General features: G+C 37.5%; 1 protein-coding gene across 6 annotated transcripts in view; it reads left to right on the plus strand.

The window, feature by feature from the left end:
- Positions 1-22,508, plus strand: part of EPS8 (epidermal growth factor receptor pathway substrate 8) — a 180,803-nt gene extending 158,295 nt beyond the window's left edge. For all 6 annotated transcript variants that reach the window (XM_047741052.1, XM_047741056.1, XM_047741051.1 and 3 more), the window contains 6 exons: positions 804-912; positions 1,789-1,932; positions 10,986-11,208; positions 18,034-18,214; positions 19,355-19,484; positions 21,249-22,508. In XM_047741052.1, coding sequence (XP_047597008.1) covers positions 804-912; positions 1,789-1,932; positions 10,986-11,208; positions 18,034-18,214; positions 19,355-19,484; positions 21,249-21,362 — 901 coding nt within the window. In that variant the 3' untranslated portion in view covers positions 21,363-22,508. The remainder of the gene's footprint in view (positions 1-803; positions 913-1,788; positions 1,933-10,985; positions 11,209-18,033; positions 18,215-19,354; positions 19,485-21,248) is intronic.
- The last annotated feature ends 469 nt before the right edge of the window (positions 22,509-22,977 follow it).

A 22,977-nucleotide genomic window follows, 5' to 3' on the forward strand; every position in this document is an offset into this window, starting at 1 on the left:
TTAATTAAAAAAACAGTTATTTGATTATTGAAATGAATAAACTATTATAATAGCCAAGTTTTATTGTATTATGTATAGAAGTATTTTTTAAATTATGTTAAATCTATTTATGGTCATTTAATGATTGAAGGAACTATTTGGTTCTTTAAGGAAGTTTTCTTTTTTAAAAAAACATACGACTCTTGGGCCTGTTCTTACTATTAAAATAAGTTTATAAGGAATTAATTAACTAGGATGTGTTATTAGTCTTGTACTTAATCTATACCTTCCCTTGCAATTTAGAAACTGGACAAAGCTTTCCTAAAAATTGACACTTAGTCATAATTTTTAATATGAATTGAAGACATTGCTTGAATTAGTGAAATCAACATATAATTTAAATTACTGCTATGGAAATTATGTTCCGTCTCCTTTAATTTTATAAAAAAATGCTAACATTGATCTTTGACCTAGTTCTTCCTTGGTAGAGATGCTAATTAACAAAGCAATACCCCAGTATATTTAATGGACAAAGAATTCATAGATTTGCATTCTAGATTCTCCTTAGTACCCATTAACCTTGTGATTTTGCATTATTTATTTTTGCCCTAGGCATAGTTTGCTCATTTTAATAGAAGGACTCCAAAGTTTTTTGTTTTTTTTTTCTTAGTTCTCGTATTCTGTGTAATGTGATCAACTAAACTGCTATTGAAATAATTTGTCAGGATGTTTTCTTATAGGAATTAGCTTACCTTGATGTTTTACTTCTGTTTTCAGCCTATAGGAAGAGCTAGCTGAATGATATTTTCTCTTTCTTTTTATAGAAATTATGAACCACTCAAAGCACAACCCAAGAAATATGCCAAATCCAAGTATGACTTTGTGGCAAGGAACAACAGTGAGCTCTCTGTTCTAAAGGATGATATTTTAGAGGTAATATAATTTTACTTTTTTAATACTCTTAATAAAATGGATTTATTGTATTTGGTATATATCTAAACCTTCCTCAAAGAAATGAGGAGATCAAGAAATTATTCTTAAAACAGTGTTATTTTATCAAGGATATAGGTTTATTATAGATGCCTATATCTAACTAGGAGGGGGAGCTGCTTTTTCTCTTTTTCTGCTCGTTGGGTTTTTCTGGGGGAGGGGGTGGAGGACAGAGATGGGGATGTGGAGGACAGAGGTTGGATTTCTTGGCTTACTTTGTCCTCTTTCTTCTTCTGGGCTTTATGCATTTTGTAACCGATGCTAGTTATGTAGATGCATCATAATATTTTAATAAGAACACATTTTTTTTCTTCCTGTCCTAGTACCCTTGCAAAAATATACCCATCAGTGAGTAAGCTAATGATCCTGGGAGTAATTTACTATGACTCCCAAATCTCTTTCTTAGGCCATAATGGAGAGTTCCTCTTCTGTGGTAAATAATGTCAGATAGTCACATAGTTTTTGTGAAAAATAATGGTTTTTATACTGTTCCTTCCTATTCAAAGGATATAGGCCTCTCCAAGCAAGTCATCTTAGTCATCTGTAAGTACTTTTGATAATGCCAATAGTTAAAAATTCTTGGCAGGTAATGAGAACCTCAGGTATATTCATGATAGTGGTGGTTCCATGCCTGTCCTATACCAGTGATTATGATTATTAGTGTAACTCCTGGGAATCATTCAACCCACAATATGTTGATAGTAAGCCAGTTTATTATAAGTGAAAAGAGCTTCTTGGTCTAAGGAATAAAAATTGAATTTCTTTTCATAGATTGGTTTTGGTATGGAATGATGTCTCTATCTTTTTGCATGATGACAGATCCTTGATGATAGAAAGCAGTGGTGGAAAGTTCGAAATGCAAGTGGAGACTCTGGATTTGTGCCAAATAACATTTTGGATATTGTGAGACCTCCAGAATCAGGATTAGGGCGTGCTGATCCACCTTACACACATACCATACAGGTATTTATGGCATTTTGGCAAAATTTAATTTTTTTAAACTTTCAAATTCATCACTTTTCCATGGGGTTTAATTATTTATTTTGTGTATTAGTTATTTTGAGATTTAATTTGTTGTACAATTTGTATAGATTTTTTTCCTAGGGTAATTGAGGGGCAATGGTTACAGATATAGGGAAGAATTATATAGATGTTTTTCTAATGTATTTCTTCAGAAAGTTGCTCAAACTGTTTGCCAGTAAGTGTTCTTTCTCTGAATGCTATTTTTCCCCCATCCTACAATGCTTCTTACATGTGGGGAAGTAGTATTTCTGCCTCTTCACTCTTGCCCAGAGCCTTCCTATCCAGTGGCTTCCTCTTGATAGAGGGTGGCACTGTGACAGTGGCTGGAGTGTCCAGCAACTCATCGTCACTGTCCTTTGCCCTCATTCTCTTAAATGTTCCATCCCTGACTAACCTTGAACTTGCACTCTTCTCACCTTACACTAGCACATGAGTATTCCTTTGAACTACAATATTTCTCCTGTCTTGGTTTTATGATTAAAATATACTTAAGATATAGGGTAGTAGGTTGTCTCTCCTTGATCATAAATAAGTTTTGAGTGATATGCCACATTTTCAGAACTTTGGTGACCCTGGTTATCCCATTCACCCTGATATCTGAACTCACTCATTATTAAAACTTTGGGATTTTTGACCTATGACAGGATCTCTAGAGTCGGGTCTGCTAGCAGAGGGAGAACGGAGGGAACATCTCATGTATAGCCTTAAATCTGTGGTGGCTTCTATACTGTGCCCCCAGGAAAATTTTAATTTTCAGAATCTTGAGCAAAAGACCACGAATGACCCCATAATAATGTCACAAGTATGAGTAGAAGCGACATAGAATAAATATGCAGTGAAATAGTTCATTTTCATGCCAGGTCTAGGCTTAGTAAGATACAGATTGACCAAACCTAGAATGGTGATCATACTCCTACTGCCATGACCATTCATTAAGTTACTTTTGGCTCCTCATAGCATTCGAGTGGAGTACCAGTCCTCTATTTACCTGGAGTGACCCTCAGCCTTATTAGAATCCAAGAGTCAAGCAAATTTTAAAATAAAGAATTCCTGTACAATTTATGTATCTTGATAACTTACAGTGATGGCAGTGGGAATTCTGTTTGCTTGTTTTAGCTGGTCTGATGTGCGGATGTATCATGTACTTAATTTATGTTCATCATTTGTCATTAGCTGTTGATGCCAAAGAAGGAGTTTGAGTTATTCAAGGTATGGTCTACTCCATTCCCTGTGGATTTTTGAAGTGAATTTTCTAACTCGGTCTGAATACCTTTTTGTTTCCTAACTTCTTTTCTGATTTTGAGATGTGGTTACCTGACACAACGTAGGCTCCTGCCTGGTTTATAAATGCTGTTGTTTACATTCTTTCCTGTAGAGATTTAGACCAAATACCTTCAACAATATTAAAGAGTATATGCTTGAAATATATGCCTAAAATGGTATAGAGTATATATTCTTTGAACTTATGGAATATTTTTAGCAATTAACTTGTGAGAAGCAATAAGAAACACTGTTCAGAGAGGCTATCGCTAGATGCCTCTCTATGAGCAGGAGCCAAGATTTATATTTTAGAGTTAAAAACAGTTATTCAAGTTTGGTGTATATGTGTGTGGGTGCGCACAGTTGCTAAGAATAAGCAAATCCAATACAGACCTAAAACTTACAAATAATATCAATTCTAAGTATTTTCTCCCACCTGAGATTTCCTAATGAATTTAACCTCTTCTCCTTCATCTATTTATGTACAGTCTTATCTTTATCTTCAATTCTGACCCTTGGCCTGAGCCATCAGTTGACATTTCTGTTTAATGATTGCTTCTGTTTAAAACTGAAGCAAAACTATTAATACACATCCAAGGTAAGGAGAGTACTTTCTGAGAACATGAACTCTATCCTTCTTTCCTTGAACAGAGCCTCATCTTATATTTTCGTCAACCTTGGCACAACCAAGACATTTTTTAAGTGCTCACAAGTTTCAGGAGTTTGTTTTGCTACTTTATGTAAATAGAAATGTGTGGATATTGCCTGTTTGGGCTGTTTTCCTTTTAAACTTTTCAACACGATTTGACTGTCTTCTAAAAATTTCTGGATGCAACTTTGAATACAGTGGAATGCATGTGGAAACATTATAGAAGCTGTGTGTGTATGTGTGTTTAGGTTAAGAGCCCTACTTTTAAAGGTTTTATTAAAAACAGTTTATTTTTTAACAGCTCCTGAAAACTTTGGGCTGAGCCCAACAAAACCACCAAAATCTTGTAAAATTTTAATAAGTAGGTTTGACAGTCTGCTATCTGGCATAAATCCTACTCTAAAAGAATTCCTGTTTTTCAAAGCATTTTTAACAAGCACACAATGACTAGATAAAGTAAGCTGGAAAAGAAGGACATCCTTGGAAATGCATGCCAATCTGTTACCTTTATCTACAATATCTAAAGAAAAACTCTGTGGCTTATTTCGAAATGATAATAAAGGTCCCACAATATCTATGCTGATTCCAGTGATCTAACTCCCTAGCCTTTGAGAACTCCACTGGATTACAAACAAACGAAAAGCAATTCTGTGTCTTACTCATCTTTTCGTTCATTCACCTCCCAAATATTTATTGAGCACCAGGATCTTGTATTTGATGAAAAGGAAGACAGAAAACCTAGCACTGAGCAGATCTTCCATAAAAGCTTACTGTCTGGAATCAGAACCTCCAACCCGTCTGTCACAGCTTTGCTCCTTTGTGCTTGGAGTATGATGAGCAGTGACCCTCTCCTTAGAAATGGATGACATACTTTTCCCCTGGTATCTTCAAAATTTGGAAGGAATTTAAAGAAACTACTTCTTGCAAAAACATTTTAGATCCCTGGACAGGGCTGCAGAAAGATATGTAGTGGTTAATTGCTTCATTACTGGAGGTAATAGTATTACCTCCAAAGTAGAGCATGCCAGGGGCCAGTGCTCATGCCGTGGGCCAGGCATTGTTTAAGGACTTCACAAATACTCATTCATTGAATTCCCACCACAAATCTAATGGAGTTAGGTACATTTTATGGATGAAGAAACCAAGGTATGGAAAAGTAAGTCACTCACGATTACACAGCTGCGTGAAGCCAGGACTGGGACCCAGAACTCTGGATTCAGAGCCTGTGGGGAATCAGGCTTAGGAAAGATTATTTTCTCATTTTTAATATACATATGGTTCTCACTACATGAATGCTTCAGGGACATTTTCTCAGAATAGTTTTACCATACATTGTACTGTTTTAAAAGTTAATCTGATAGTTACCATCCTCAGAATGGGATTTCTCCCTTATCCATCAATTCCTTGGATTTCATCAATTCTTCCTTTTTTTTTTCATCATTTAGGAAAATAATCCAAGTTACACAGTTTACTTAGAAACTAGACATTTTGTGAGTGGTGGGAATAAGGGAATTAGCTGTAAATTGTTCCATGTAGCATTGACAAGTCACCAACTTGGTGGAAATGCACAGTTGTGACTCCTCCTTTTTCATAACCCCGTGTGTCCTATGAAGACTCATGGCTGTCCCCGGGGTGGGGGTGGGGGGCACAAGAGCAGCACTTGCCTTTGTTCACACACTTTGGGTTGGAGATTCTCTTCTGATAGCAGGGATGCTAGTACCTGGCAACAGAAGCCAATAGGTGTTGAATTGCCACCTGAGGTCCCCGAGCGTCTAGGTTATTTAATATCCTCACATTTGGAGTGATTTTTAACAGCTCTGTAAAGACTGCCATTCCCACCAAATGTGTTTCCCCCATGGGTTCCACAAAATTTTAAAAATCAAAAGGTGGGAGGTAATGAAGAATTTATGAAAGATATGGTACATTAAAAAGATTTAGTGAAACCACAGGGAAAAGGAAGTAGGTGCTTATGAGAGATTATGGAGAAATAGAGATAAATGACATACCTCTTGATAACATTTTTGTTGTAGAGCATTCTAGGACTTTGTTGTATTTTAGCTGGTCAACAGATCGATATCCAGGGTGCTTTCTCCCCATCTGGAGTCTAGTTGCCACGTAAAGTTTCCTGATAATTCTTTTGACTTGATTCCCAGACCTCTGGCACTGTGACTGTTGAGCTGCTAGAGTTACCTTTTGCCCATGTAGGTTCTCAGCTGTATGGAAGCAGAAACTAACCCCTCCCTGCTATTATTGCTGGTGTACTCAACGCCTGGACTAAAGAAGTCTTTCATTTATTATTATTATTATTATTATTATTATTATTAAGTCTACATGCTTATTATTATTGTAGATGCTCTTACTCTATGAAGGGGCAAAGAATTATGATTATCTGGTCATTATGGTCCTTAATTGAACAGAAAGCTTCTTGTCTTCTCTGTTTCCTAGCAAGAGATACTGTGATAATATGGAAAAAGCCCCAATCTAGGTATTGATAGTCCAGGATTCTGGTCCTGGGTTCTCTCACTGGCGAGCTGTGTGGCCTTAAAGAAAACATTTTATTTTTCTGTGCTCCGGTGTGCTCAGCTGTGACGTGGAGGGGGTCGACAACTTTCATGATCTCCACAATCCAGTCTAGATATAAACCTTTGGTATTTTTCTCTATGCATGTTTAAGTAGCCCTAAATTAGAAATGGAAATATTTTCTGTGGGCGACTTTTAAACCACTAGCAGCACTAACTTCACCCCATGTTATGATTGCTCTGTTTTTCAATCTCAGTCCGGAAATTCAGATACTGCTGGACAGACAGGGACCATTTTACTAAAGATGTTTCCATGTTCATTCCAGCAGACCAATTTCATGATAATATTCATTCAGTTCTTTAAAATGTGTTTTTAAAAATTAGGTCATGTAAAAAAAAATTACCTTCTTCTCAGGGATCCATACCAAAATACATACAACTGAAATTAATTGATGTCAAAGATTTTGTTTTTAATTTGACAGAGACACAGTGAGAGAGGGAATTCGAGCAGGGGGAGTGGAAGAGGAGAAGCAGGCTTCCCGCCAAGCTGGGAGCCTGTTGTGAGGCTCGGTCTCTGGACCCTGGGATCAGGACCTAAGCCGAAGGCAGACGCTTAGTGACTGAGCCACCCAGGCACCCATCAAAGATTTTCTTTAAAATAGCCTAGCAATAAAAGAAAAGGAGGGGAATGGATAAAAACAGATTGACAAAATGTTGGCAATGAATATTCATCACAGTATATGGTGTACTATACTATATGATGTACTATATATTTTATATTAGTATATTTTTAAAATTTTTCATAGTAAAAAAGGTTTTTTTTTACCCCCAAAAATGTGTTTTTAAAAATTAATGTCAGAACATTCTATTCATCTATTAATTAGAGGCACGGTTTTTAGATAAGGATGCTTACTCTTCCTCTGCCTTACGTGTTGACATTTTCTCAAGTATTTCTTGTAACAGTTTGAATAGTCTTCTCCCTCTGTCTGTTGCGTGCTGTCTCTCTATAGCTCTGTACGTGTTATGTAGGTACAGATGATCCTATATGGTTACTATTTGTATATAGTAATGCCTGACCAACATGCACATGTACAGAATTATAAAATTTTATTTATACCGCTTACAAGCTTAAACCTAAAGCTCACTAAAACACACCATGATGTATATTTCCTTTTGTAAAGTCAGCTTTTAAAGAGGAATTAGCCTTATATTTAATCGGCTTTAATTGTATTCTTTATAAGTTGTAAGAGTAAGATGAACCTATCTTAATATTTTAAAAATACTCTAATATATAAATAGTTACTGAAATACTCTATAGTGTTTATACTGTAGCATGATTCTATGTAATTAGTTTCCACGGCTAGATAAGAATGATGGAAATTAATTATATATTTACAAGCATCTTCATTGGTTGATTTGCGGGCAGATAATTTTACTGTCAAAAACTACTTGGCTCATATACTGTGATATCTGATGTGAACTGTAATTGATATTATTTTAGTTCCATCTCCTGTGTTAATTTTCTCATTTGATGTGATTTGCTCCATTTTCCTAATAGCAATTACTTGGCGAGCTGTCAGAGGTAACCCACATTTGTTCCCTCATGGCACTTCTTTTTAATATCATAGTTTGGATTCAATTTGTGGACTTAACACCCTCCAAATGTTCCAGCTGTGCCTTTTTTTTTTTTTTCCCCACTGCAGAGTTCCAAAGAAACCAAATTTAGAGGAAAAATGTTAGGTTAAATTTTTAAGAACAGTTCCATTTCAATGGCTTTGTTGGGCTTGCTTGCATAACTTCCCCTCTGAAGCAGTATCTTGCATGAATCAAGAGCTTATCTCTGAATAACTTTCTTTAATCCTAGAAAATTTCAGCTTTAGTGGCTAAAGAAAAGTGACTCATTCTACCTTAATTATCAATAAGAAAGTACATTTGCCATGGGGTCTAGTAATTCTGACTCCTTTCAGAGAAACAGAAGACAAAGAGATTTTGTTTTAAACAGAACTTTAAATATATTTCTGGGAAATGATAGGAAAGAGTTCAGAGGGTGACAGTCCCTGTACAGAAGTTGGTCCCCATCAAGGTGACCAGTCATGCCGGTTTGCTTCCAGCTGAGGGCTTTTAAGGATGGGGGATTTTCAGTGTAATACTTGGAAAGTCCTGGGCAAACCAGGAAGAGTTTGGTCAAGATTTTTGGGGGTCAGGATGTAGAGCTTCAGCACTCGGTTCAGGAGAAGAAAGTTCAGGGTGTAGTTCTGCTCTCCAAGACTTCCCATATATTGAGGAGCCATTGATTTGGATCTACCTCCAACCAAAAATAACCAAGAGACAAATAATGAAGGGGGGAGCAGTAACTGGGTGGTAGGCAAAGGGGAGTGAAGGATTTGGAGGGACACAGAAAAGTGATTTCAAGAGTCCACACTGACCTTCTACTTCCTCCGTGCCAAGAATGAGGAATTCCACAGAAAAGCCTTGGTTGCTGTTTCAGGGCAGGATCTAATGATCTGAGGAAACACTTGCCTCCCCCTTTCATTCCATGGGTTGGAAACATGAGGCAGGAAGAAAGGACCAAGAAAAGGGGAAAATATGCAAGTAAATTCGTGACAAGTTTTCATATGGTTTCTCTTTAATCAAATATGTATGTTTTAAGCCTCTTGTTCTCTTAGGTTACACAGCTAAAATTGCATGATACAGCAATGCCAGAGGAATGAGGCACAAGATTTGGTGAGCCTGTCTCGAGGCTCAGTGGTGACAGTCACACACAGCATACCCCGTTTTTCACAGTTTTATTGATGGATGGCAGAACACTAGTGGCTCTTGTTTTTACGAATGCAGGAAAAATGGAATCCTATCATGGAGTGCGGAGCTGCTGGCATTGTTTGTTTGTTTAAGCTCTAAAAACAGTAACTTAAATGGATACTTTTGAGATCCTAATGTGAGAATTCACTAACCTTTTATGAAATTACATATGCAAAGGATATTCTTGTCAAGGGAACATTGCATATACATTAATCAGATGACTTTGGTGTGTGCTAAGTATGATATTTTGGTGATCTTTGCTGTACTTTGGTTGTTCTTAAATATCTTATTGGCCCAAATATAGGAAAGTTGTTTTATGGGAAGTAATAATAATTAAAGTCTATTATTGAATATATTAGGAGTGTTTGTAGGCCTTCAGTGCTGAGTGGGTCAGTAGTCTCTGTTTCTATCCCATCTAACTTCATGGAGAGCGCTTAGGAATCTTACCCTCTATTACTTCCCTGCCTCTTCCCTTACCCCTCCTGTCCTCCTCTCTTCAATATCTAACATCTTAGGAAACCCTTCTTTCACTTCTCCTCGTGCCTGTTTCATACCTTTCCGACTTTCTTCACCCACTGGCTGGCAAGTGGTAGCTTTTAAAGAAACAGCAGAGAAGAACCAGGATTTCGTCCCATACCGGTTTCCACAGGTGTTACTCATTTGCTGTGAAGACAGCTACAATGATGGTGTGATTTTTGGTTGTTTTTGTTTGTTTGTTCTGTTTTTGAGTAATGATTTGATTTTAAAATGGTGTGTGTGCTGTGTATTTTTATATTTTTCATCTCTGTGGAAATTGGGGAGGCATCTTCTAAAATCAGTGTTACCTTATATTTGGGCCAATTTAGGAATTAGAAGTAAATACTGTTCTAACCAAAGGACCAGATTACCAAAAGGCCTGTTAATTTTGAATATTAGCATAACTAAAATTGTGCTAGTGCTGTATCTAAATTTCACCTGTATATTTGATTCTACTAAAAAACAACAAAAGCAAAAAATAACCAAAAGCTGCCTTTTGGGAATTTGGAACTTGTTACAATGCAATTATGTCAGTTAAAATTATTTTGTTTAAAGTTTTAACTCTTCTGTGGAGTTTAATAGGGAATATACAAAGATTACAGTTTTCTAATACCCTAACAATTGTGATTTAAAAATTACTGAAAGTTATTGTGTATTTTGACACATTCACCTTTCAGAAAGTATTATGACTTGAAAAAATTAATAGCATTTAAAAATTACTTATTTATATTAAAACATAGTCCTTTTATCTACTGAGATATTATCCTTTTTCTTAACAAACTACACGGAAACAGCATAATTAAACATTACTTAATCTAGCATACTTTAAGGAGTAAGTAATGCTTTATGTTATTGACATTTAAACTTCCAGTGCAATTAGAGGTTAATATTGATAGAAATTATAAAATAATCATAATCTTTGACCTACCCTGGTCTTATGTGATTCCAAGTTCAGATTTTATTTTTTTTTTACATTTATCACTATTACTAATACTACTATTTGCTATTGATATATCTTTTGACTTATTAATTTGCATTTTGAATTTAAACAAATATGTAGAATATTTAAAAGATTATTTTTAATGATCATTGTATCATAAAAGGTCGGAGGGTGTGCGCACACACAAATTATTATGGATTTGCAGGTGAGTTTACAAATAAATAGCCAGCAATGTCCTGTCAAGTATATACTGTTTCCTAGCCTAGGCTTTATAATTTTGCAATTTCAAATTAATGATTTGTCTTTATAGAAACAGAGGATGGAGTATGGTCCCAGACCAACTGACACTCCCTCTGCTCCATCACCTCCTCCAACACCGGCTCCTGTTCCTGTCCCGCTTCCTCCTTCCACTCCAGCACCTGTTTCTGTGCCAAAGATCCCGGCAAATGTCACCCGTCAGAACAGCAGTTCCAGCGACAGCGGCGGCAGCATCGTGCGAGATAACCAGAGACACAAACAACTTCCCGTGGACCGTAAGTTTCCAAGGGAGGCAACAATGTGCAGTTTCTCCCGTGAATGAAAAGCACCGCTAAGTAAAATATTGTTGGTTCTACGGTACTAAACATTATTAAATATAAATACTGGTCCTTTATACCTGCCCTCTACTTCATAGATTGCAAACACTTTCATCTAGTTTCTTGTCCTTCAGGTAATTCTAAGAAGCAGGAACTTCTCTCCACTGTTTAATTGTGTATATTCCTACACATATTCCAATCTATTGTGGTGGTTGAATATGGATTCTGGAGCCAAACATACTTGAGTTGTAGAGTGAAACACCACTTAGGGCCACTGACCTTCAACAATTTAATAACCCTCTCTCCACTTCCATGTTCGAACAGTGAGGGCAAATGATGGCATCTTCTTCATAGGATGATTGTGAGGATTTAGCGAGTTATAGTACATATAAATCATTTAGATCAGTCGTTCTCACCCAGAGATGGTCATACCGCCTTCCTGGAGGGAACATCCGGCATTGTCTGGAGGAATGTTTTGTTCACAGCCGGGTGGATGCTGCTGGCATCTAACAGGTAGAAGCCAGGGCTGTTTAGCAACATCCTACAAAGAACAGATCAGCCCCCCACAACAGAATTATCTGCTCCAAAATGTCAGTGATGCTGAGATTGAAAAACTTTGATTTTTGACCAATATGACCAATAATGAGCAGTTCAAATATTTGCTTCTATCATCATTGGAATCATCATCATGGTTTTCCTGCTCCTCTTCCTCATATTTGCGACACACACACACACACACTCACACTCACTTAACACAATCAGCCTGCCAATACCAGTTTCAAATTTTCCCTCCAAATTCAGGTTTTATTCGATTTAGACTTCAACTCATATGTTCGTAACATTAAGTGTGATGTGTTATATAAATGATTTCTGTGAAAACCAGATTTTAGAAAGCTGAAAGGACGCTGTGGCAAACTTTGGATTATCCTTGTTTATACTGTTGAACAGCAGTGTAGGAAATTAGAAATTTGAAGGGAATTCTAAGACAATTTTTCTTATTTTATCTTCAAATTATGTTTGTATATATATTATAAAATTACCTTGCTTTACCTACCCCGGACATGTAAACATTCTTGGAAAATTAGAGCCAGGAAGATAACTTCTTCAATACGTGTGTATGCACGTGAACGTGCGGGTATGCATATGTATAAAGCATGTCTTTCGGTCTTTCAATGTGGCGTCTCCTAGGGCCAGTTCTGGATCTTCAGTTCTGGGTTCTTCCCTCCATATAAACTTACTTTTACTGTCAGTGATCAATCTATTTCCACCTCTTTTAATATTGTCCATATTGATAGAGAAGGAATGACTCCCAAATTTGCCTTCTTATCAAATCTCATCTCTGCCATTCAAATACAAGTATTGAACTATTATTTTTTTAAAGGTTTATTTATTATTTTAGTGGGGGGAGGGGTAGAGGAAGAGGGAGAGAAAATCTCCAGCAGACTCCCCCTGAGTGCAGAGCCTGAGGTGGGGGTCAATCTCCTGACTCAGAGGTCATGACCTGAGCTGAAACCGAGTCAGCTGCTCAACCCACTTAGCTACCCAGGCACCCCTGAACTATTAACTTTAAAGCTGACATTGGATGGTTAGATTCAAAAGTAAATACCGAATCTTTTACTTCCATTTTCATCTGACATTTTTCTCATCTCAGTAAGTCATAACTGCATCTATTCAGTTGTGGTCATTTTTTGATAAATGTTTAAATTTTAAAAGAAGATATGTGTATTACTGTTTAGTTGTTCTAGAAATTCTGGCTAAATGCAGTAAGCATTAGTCTACTTTTATACCTTATATTCTTCTCCGAAATAGAGCTGATTTATCATCTTCTTATCCTATTCCAACCTTGCCAGAAAGTAATGGAAAAGTGAAGCTTTAGAGAAATGATTAATTGTGCAGCAAAAGCAACTGTGTGTGTGAGAATGTGTAAGTGTGTAGAAGTAAGCTGTGCTACTAAATTTTCTTAAATGTTTGTGTATTTTTTTAAAGATGTTTTTATTTTTTTCAAAGACACTTAAAGACATAGTTTTGAGATGAGAAAGTTCTGTAAATATTTTTATTGATTTCCCTAAGGAAAATTTCCCTCTCAGAAATGACTGTTCTTTTTTTCATTTTTACCACAAGTTTATAACATCTCCCTTCCTTGATACGTCAGCACAGTAATCTTTGACACTGCGGTACTCTTTCCAGGCCTAGATCAGAGTTCATAGGCATCTAGTCCCCGTTTGGAACAGTCTGTGGGTTGGGACAGTTTGTTCTTTGTCCCAGTCTAAGAAACTAAGAATAACCTAATGGGAAAGGGGCATAGTTTGAACACTTCAAAGATAGAGAATTCTCCTGATAATTGTGACTCATCGTTTTTGAATCTGTTTTTCATAAGTAAAAGGGTAGCATTGGTATATAAAACATATATATCTCTCCCTGAATTAAATCTGTACTTGTTTCTTTGTAACAATAAAAGTTTACATTTCCCTACACAAAGTTCCCTTTTAAAGATAACTCAGAAGCATAGTTTCATATTAACTAAATGTATTTCTTTTTATAAAATGCTTATTTTCATGATCACTTTTTCCTGAGCAAGCACGTTTTTGGAGAACGGTTTTTCTAAATGAACATAGGGGCTTCTCAACAGTCTTTTAGAACCAAACAGACATATTTAAATGTACATTTGTCAATTGCCAGATTTCTCTCAAAATAAGCCTTTTAGACTTCCTACATTCTCTGCTTACTACGTAGACTTCTGGTAAAAATAAAATGGAAGGAACTAGAAAGTGATACTTACTCAAAAAAAAAAAAAGTGATACTCCAAAGAGTTACCAAATACCTTAAAAAGGGAAAAAAGGCAACATGCCTGTTTTTTAAAATTTAGCAGGTAGGGAGAGAGGCGGGGAGTGTGGTGGGGGAGAGGGAGAGAGAGAGAGAGAAACAGAGAGAGACAGGTCTATTCAAACTGGCTGCTTGGAGCCATGAGTCATATAAGCTATTCAAATTGGTTTCTCACAGGATTCAAAAAGGTTCTCTTATCACTTTTGAAGATACCAATGCTTCAGGTATTTTGCATTTCTTCCACTTCCTTTGAAATGTTAGTCCTTTGATTTGGGTTTAATCTTTTGTAATCAGAAGTGTTATTTCAGAAAGAGGTGTAAAGTCACTCTGGTTTGTTATTGTGTGCTAGAACATTGCAAATGGAAACTAGAAGCCCAGAGCACAGCGGAGGAGGGTTTTTTACTCTTTGGAAAGTTATGCTGTGAACTAGAGGTGATCATGCAGTGTCTACGTTAATAGATAAGAAAATAAATCTTTTAGTGTGGTGATACTCTGTCCATTTTACACCTTTGAGACATCCTCGTAGTTTGAAGTGAATTAAAAAAGCGAACTAGTGGAATGCATGCTGTGTATTACTTAAATGAACCAATTGGCAACGTTCCCTCTCACGGTCTCTCGCCCCTTTGCTCGTCCTCCCTCTCACCCTTCATATCTCCTCTTGCTGTCATTTGACTTCTCCAGGTTTCCTGATTATCTAAGGCCTTAAAAAATTAGACTGAAAGAACTATTTGGTTATTTCACATTTTTATTTATTTCTCAAGGACACCAATCACTCTGAAATATTCTCCCTGAAAAAGAAAAGAAGGAAGGTTGGGGCGCCTGGGTGGCTCAGTGGGTTAAGCCGCTGCCTTCGGCTCAGGTCATGATCCCAGGTTCTGGGTTCGAGCCCCACATCGAGCTTTCTGCCCAGCAGGGAGCCTGCTTCCTCCTCTCTCTCTGCCTGCCTCTCTGCCTACTTGTGATTTCTCTCTGTCAAATAAATAAATGAAATCTTTAAAAAAAAAAAAAAAGAAAAGAAAAGAAGGAAGGAATGAAAAGAAAAAAGACAAAAAAGATCATGAAAGAGTAGTCACAAAAAGCTCCCTTAGTGGCCTGGTCATTGCCACTTGCCGAGTTAATTAGTTAACTGAATTACTGTATCAGTTCTCTACTTAATCCTTAAAGATTATATACAAATAATGTGTGTGTGCATATATATAATATTATGTATGTAATTATATATAATGTGTATGTGTATATATATGTTTTTAAATATACAAGTACATTATTCTCTTTCCCCTACATTAATTTCTTCCCCATTTTTCTCATAAAGATATTTGCATATACACATCTTTCCCATAAGCATAAAATGGGTTGGGGAGAGCAATAATGTATAAGTTGATCGAAGGTAGTTTCAGTGACTTTGATCGTAAAGCAGCCGTGAACTGAAAGACCGGAAATTGAGTTCTAACTAAATTCTGCTAATACTGTGATTTCAACAGATCTCTTGTGGCCTCCATTCTCTTTGCTCTTTCTTTTAGGGGTTTGTATATGATGCTTTTCAAAGTCTCTCTCACTGAAAACCTCAGCAGAATGCCTTAGTCATTCATTTATTCAGCGAGTATTTATTGAGTCCCTACCCTGTTCTGGGTATTTCAGGTAAAGCAAACAAAGCAGCCACAAATCTGTTTTCTCTTCAGGTATAGATTTTGATGAAAGGAGAGAGGTACATGATTGAGTTGATAGGGAATATTATAAGTGGTTTTGGAGAAAAATAAAGCCATGTGGATAGGAAGTGCTGATCGGGAGGGAGTTGCAATTTTAAATGTGAAAAGTCTAAAGGAGGGAAAGAGTGAGTCAAGTGGATTCATAAGGGAAAAGCATTCTAGGTACAGGCCCTTAATTTTGAAGAGCACCAAGGAAGCCGTTAGCTAGAGCAGAGGTCTTCAAGAGCAGTAGAGTTACCTCAGAAAATGGTCATCTAAGGTCTTTTACTGGGAGTACTTTGTATTACTTGGAAAGGCTTAGAGCTGGAGAGTTGCAATATCTGACATACATTTCAAAAAGATCATGTTAGCTTTTCTATTGAAAACAGAAGAGCAAGGGCTGCTGTGGTCGAGAGTAGAAGGAAGGCCACCTGTGACTAGGTTGGTGGCTCAGACTGAGCTAGTCACAAAAAAAAATGGAGTAAAGTGGCTAGGTTTTTGGTATGTTTTGATGATAGGCCTAATAGAGTTTGCTGATGATTGGGTGTAACAGAGGCCAAAGAGGAGTCTAGTAGAGCTCCGTGGCATTTTGCCAGAGGAACTGAAGAAATGGAATTACCATCAACCGAGCTGGGAAATACGGCGTAAAAGCAAGCTTCAGGAAGTAGTTCAGATTTGGACACATTCTGTTTGAGCTATCTAATAGACATCCGAATGAATATATCAAGTAGATGGTTGGCATATATGGGTCTAGAGTCCTGAGGAACGGTCTGGACTGGAGAAATAATTTGGGGACTCATCAGCTTTTAAACAGCAGAGCGATCATTAATGGAGTGAGTGCTGGCAGAGGAGAGGTCCCAGGATTGTGCCCTTACTGGGCAGAAGAGAAGAATCAGAGAAGGATACTGAGAAGGAGAGGCCAGTGAGACAGGAAGAAAATCAGGTGAGTGTGGTGTCCTAGAGGCCACAGGAAGAAGGGATTTTAAGGAACGATCACCTTCGTCATATGTTGCCAGTAGGTTAAATGAGATGGTGACTAGGAACTGACCATAGGAATTTAGCAAAATGTGGTGGAGGGATGGGGCCCAAAGCCCATTTTTTTAGCCACGAATTCAAGAGAAAATTGGAGAACAAGAATGGGAGTTAGTGAGTATAAACAACTTTTCATGGAGTTTAACAAGAAAGGGAGCAGAGAAATGGGCAGTAGCTGAGAGGGACATGGGGTCAAGAAAGGGCTTACAGGGGAGAGGAAAGATATCAAAATAATACAAAATATATTTGCATGCTGATGAAATGATTCAGTAAAAGAGGAAGATGGATAACCCAGATAAGTAGAGAAATTACTGTTGAAGTATTTAAATAGGCAGAGGAGATGGGAAATATGCACATGTAGAGGGGTGGGCCTTAGGAGTATAGAAACAGTTGATCCATAATGTAGTAGGAAGGGAGGGAAGGAAGGAAGAGGAGGGAGGCAGAGCGCATGGGGAAAGTGTGGGTGGTCGAGGAAAACCGCTAAGGGAACTTAATGGAGGTTCTCTTCTAACTTCTTTATTTTGTTCAACATTAGGAAAGTGAGATCATCAGTTCCGGGTGGGAATTGGGGAATGAGTGTTGGAGGTTTGCAGACAAAGAAGAGAGTACATGCACATCTAACAGGGGCAGCTATGTGGTCTAGGGCTGATTCTCGACCTGAGTCTTGTGGACACGGGGCGGTATAATTCTCTGTAGTAGGAGACGCGTGTACCTCAGAGAATGTTTTATGCAGCCCCAGCCTCTACCCACGACATGATGGTTGCGTCCTTTCTCCTCCTCCCCTCTACTTGTACCATCCAAAAGTGTGTCCAGCCATTGGCAGATGTCCCTGGGGTCAAAATTACCCCCACTTGTTACCATGGACCTAAGGAAATGCAGTCTGATTGTCAGGAAACAGCAGCCTGGTTGAGGTTCATATTCATGAATTTAACATGAGATCATTCAGCATTGTTGTGTTATACTCACTGTGCAGGTGCAGGCACAGAATAAGTAGAAAGTTTGATTTAACAAGGGTTGGCATTTTGCCAGGTGAGTACAATGAAGAGAGAAGAGAAGAGCCAAGGAGTGATTTTAATAATTGATCATGGAATTTGTTCTGGGTGAGGAGGACAGTGAGGAAAGATGGCAGGAACACTAGATTATAAGCTCTTCTGGGGTCAGAGGATTTGGGGCATTGGGGTTCTACCAAGTGTGACACATGCTATGGGTTTTCGAAAATAACCTACCCTGTGCTGATGTGCAGGAAGGAAATCTCAGATGGAGGAAGTGCAGGACGAGCTCATCCACAGACTGACCATCGGTCGGAGCGCTGCCCAGAAGAAGTTTCACGTGCCACGGCAGAATGTGCCAGTTGTCAATATCACGTATGACTCCACACCAGAAGATGTGAAGACGTGGTTACAGTCGAAGGGGTTCAGCCCTGTGTAAGTCTCTCTGGAAAGACTTTGCATTTCTGTATGTAACATATGCCTTACTTTCAGTTTGGTGGCTAAGATGTCACACATGACTCTTTAAAAATGTGGGGAACCCAGACTGCATTTGTTCCATGCTCAGGAAAAAACTATATGTATTTGTAGCTTAAAAAAAAATGGAAGAAGCAGTTGTAGCTATAATTTGGTGTTACCCTGTTTTCTAGTTAATAATGACTACATACTGGTGGTCCCTTAAGCAAACCATCAGGAGCTTTGAGGCAGTAGCGTTCTTTCCCCCTCATTTGGTCACTCAGGGTAGAACTAAGGTGTTAGCTGAACTCCCCAGATATTAGAGGGCATATAGCAGAATGTTCTGCTGCAGGATATAGATTCTCAACCAAATAAAAAACAGATAAATTACCTATTACATATTATAATGTAATAGAGCTTTTCCCTTAGTAAGCCCATGGCAATAATTCAATTTATCTATAATCTAAAAATCTGAAAATACTTTACGTGTATTTGATACAAGGAACTATTTCAATCATACATATTTAAGAGAATTTTATAAACTCATATACCCACATGACTGAAAAATGAGATATATTGATTAGTCAGTTGCCTGGTTACTAGAAAGTTATGTGTTCCCCCTATGCAACACCATATTTCAGGGAATTGGTACTCCACAATAATGATACTAAATACAATTGGCTCCTTTTTGATACTTCATAATCATCTTTATAGCCTCAGGGTCATCATCATGAAAGTCCTTTGTCACTGCTCTGAATAAGCACTGTGGTACCAATTTGTAAGAGTTTTGTTATTTGGAACACTTAGAAAAGAGAGGTTATGGCAGGACCAGAAACTTTCTTCTTTTGTTATATATATGTACATATATATATATATATATATATATATATATATTTAACTTTTATTTTGAGAGAGAGAGCATGAGCTGGGGACGGGGAGGGGCAGAGGCAGGCTCAGTAGCCCAGTGCAGAGCCCGATGCTGGACTCAGTCCCCTTATCCCGAGATCATGACCCGACCCGAAATCAAGAGCAGGACACTTAACTGACTGAGCCACCCAGGCACCCCTATCTAGATAATATTTTTAATGTTGTATTTCTCTTTCTTTCTCCTGTGCTTTTCAGGACTGTCAATAGTCTTGGAGTATTAAACGGTGCACAACTTTTCTCTCTCAACAAAGAGGAATTGAGGACAGTGTGCCCTGAAGGGTCCAGAGTCTTTAGCCAAATCACTGTACAAAAAGCTGCATTAGAGGTATGACTTGTCAACCTAAGTTGGTGTTTGCATTAATCAAGAGTGTGGACTGCAAATTGAAAGCTCTGAAATCAGCTGTTTATGTCCATAGTTGTCAATTTCCCTTTCATACAGAGCTGAATTAAATTTGACTCCACTTTTGTAATTGATCACTGGAGACCATCCATGACCATTTGCAGTAGATTAATTTATCATAAATGTTCCTGTAACATGAAGCTTGGAGCATATGCTTTTGGACATTTAATGAAAAGCCTAATGTTCTCATTTTATATGCATTAACTACTTCTGTAGGAATTTAAATTTTGACACAGTAATGGACATTCACTTCTGAATGAGTAAATGCCTTAAGAGGTCAGAATTTTTGCCTGTTCTTAATATTTAGTTTGGAGATCCTAGTAGGCCAGTGGCTACAAGGTCTTAAAACCCTGGCTGTGGGTCTTAGGTCTTGTTATATATCTAAATAATCAAAGGGAAAATATTAGGTAATATTCATTGAAAAGAGAGAGTGCTGAAGAATAATTATTTAGTCATAGTTGTCGGTGGGAAAGGACGAGAGGAAATGTTTTCTAGATGGAATATCCTTAAGCTTCTTCCTCCTACTCTTCTTAAAATGGGCTCTGTAAGGGTAGTAGTTTCACTGTTATATCTCATAGCTCTTAATCGCTTTCATGAAATTATACTTCCACTCAACTGAAAGAATATTGGCTTTGGTGTAAAATTGATACATAATTTCCCCTAGCCAGTATATCCTCTAAATTCAACAGTGAAATAACTCACAGTGAAATAGCTTCATGCATGCAACCTTGTAACCACTCTCAGGAGAAAGTTTATTTCCTTGGAAATTTGTCCTATAACATTGATCTTGGGAGTTCTATATTAGGTGGATCTTGGGCATGTCCTGGATCAGGCTTTCCATATATTGAATATGAATAAGGATTGTATCTTTTCTGAGACAGTTTTTTTTTTTTTTTACCATTATACATTTTAACTTTATTGAGAGTATATAAATTTCCTTCTCAAGGGTATGAGAGTAAGTTCCAAAACTCCTGAATTCCTTTGTGTCAGATTACATATAATTTGCCCTCACCGTCCACTTCCTCTTGGTCTCTTCCTTCAGTTCCTCTGGATATGAACCAGGGTTCTTTATCTTCCTCAACTGCCCTCCCACCACACCCTTCTCTTGCATCTAGTCCATCTTTTAGATGACTCACCTGGCTTTCCAGAAACTTCCACTGATGAGAGCAGAATAATCAGGGTGCACAGAGTTAGTAGGTAGAGTGTGGCAAGGAGAAAAGCTGACATGAGGTCAGAGGGTCAGAGCCTTCCTGTATTCTGGAGGGAGCTTGCTGTACCCTGAGCCCAGTCTTTGAGCCTAATTTAGAATCTCCTAAGGGCAGATGAGTATCTTGCTCGACTTCAGAAGGTTCTTTGATAATTCGCCTTCATATTATGCTTACTGTACACATATCTTATTTCTCCCAGGGAATCTGGAGCATTCCACATACATTATTGATTTATTTTTATCATGGCCAAGTGAAAGGCATGGTGAATGAATTGCCTTAAGACACAATTCGTAAATGAAAAACGATTACTGTGATGTATTAGTGAAGTCCAGAAGCATCACTTTATAGGAAGGACAGCCTTCTTCTCCCCAAGAGATAGTTGGAGAAAAACAAAGGACTCTTACCCTGACCCATTTCATTACATGACCCTCAGCCTGCACAATCCCATAACTGTCTTGTCTGAACCATGTCTATTTTTCAGGATAATAGTGGCAGCTCCGAGTTGCAAGAGATCATGCGAAGACGGCAGGAGAAAATCAGTGCCGCGGCCAGTGATTCAGGAGTGGAGTCTTTTGATGAGGGAAGCAGTCACTAATTTGTCTTTAAACTCCATTTAAATCTGTGGCATTATTCCAATGTGCTTTGTTTTAAGAAGCCATGAAGGGAATATCAGATTCTTACTTCTTGGAATCCCTAAGTTATGGTCATAAAGAAACAATGCAAACATAAGTAAGCAGAGGCCCATTATTTTTATTAAAACTGAATAATTTTAAATAGATATTTTGCCCTCGGGGAATATTTTTGCCTGCTTTACCAAGGTGAGGGTTCTTTTATTGGATTAATTATTTCACCCCTATCTCAGTGTGTAAGCAGGCACCTTCTGACAGTGGTGAATTTATTTACTGCAGCAAAACAAAGATATTTCCTGTGATTTAAAAATCTAAATAATTTGAGTTTTGCCCATGACCCTGGTGTATCATTCAGAGCACAGCTTACTTTAGAGTAGCCTCTGCTTACTGAGGTCTCTTCTTTGACATACTCAATGATAGAATATTTAGATTTATTTAAAGTTCTTTATGCCAACCGTTTTTAAAAAAAAAAAATCAAAATGTTTAATGAACTGTAGAATACAACAAGGCCTTGGACATGCAAATACAGATTTATGGAGCATTCCCAAGACAAGTCACTTGTCATGGCTCTGTTGATCACAATTCCTTGTATGGCCTGTATTTTGATTTAGTTTATGTTCTGCTTATTATCTATACTGTGTTCTTATATATGAGAAAGCACAAGTGGAAGAGAGGTCAGATGCAGTCAAAATGTGTCCCAGAAAGTAGCCCGCATTGGTGTGTGTTACAGTATTTTGCTTAATGAAGGCCTCAGTTCTGAATATTGATAAGAGTAGTTAAATGGATATTGGGGCCACTTCATGTGTTTATCTGTGTCAAGTTTTTCTGGTAATAAGAAACACTTAATTTACACATATTTTAATCCTGTGAAAGATTCTAGATAGAGAAAAGAAAGATACTTAACCTTCAACAAATGTTATTTTTGGAAACACAATTTTTGTCATTAAATGTTATATTATTTCACATATATAAAACAGATGTTATGTAAGAATGTTGTATATTTTAACATAAATCCATTTAGAGAGATTATCTAGATTCATTAATTTTCATAGTGCCTTTTTCACATGAGTCAGCTGGAAAGTCTGCAATAAACAGTATTTGCTGTATGGTAATAAATGGCTTCTGTCTTATTGGCAAAAGGGATCTTTGGTATGTAGACTATGGACTAGGGTTGTGCGGAATGGGGAAAAACAGAGGCCCACTCTTTTTTTATTTTTTATTTATTTTTTTAACTGATTTCTAGTACAGTTCAGCATCTAGTAAGAGCTGGTCTCAGGGTAAAAACAAATGTATGACAGCACTTAGGATTACTAAGTGCTTCCACAGAAATGCTTCCTTAGGTATCTATAGTAACTGTGAGCTATATTTTATAGACACGGAAACGACTTCCTAGGGTCTCATTTCCCCCCAAATTATGAGAGATACGGGAGTTGCTAATCTTCCCTAAAACGATGCCCCTCGGACAAAGTGAAACAAACATGAGAATGATGAAGGTCGCTAGATCTTTTCCATGTCCTAAGCACTGACCCGCATTTATAACTTAGCCCTTACTGAAAGTCTCTGAAAATGTAAGGATAAGAC

This window comes from Lutra lutra, chromosome 8 (genome assembly GCF_902655055.1).
Source record: "Lutra lutra chromosome 8, mLutLut1.2, whole genome shotgun sequence".
Taxonomy (NCBI): domain Eukaryota; kingdom Metazoa; phylum Chordata; class Mammalia; order Carnivora; family Mustelidae; genus Lutra; species Lutra lutra.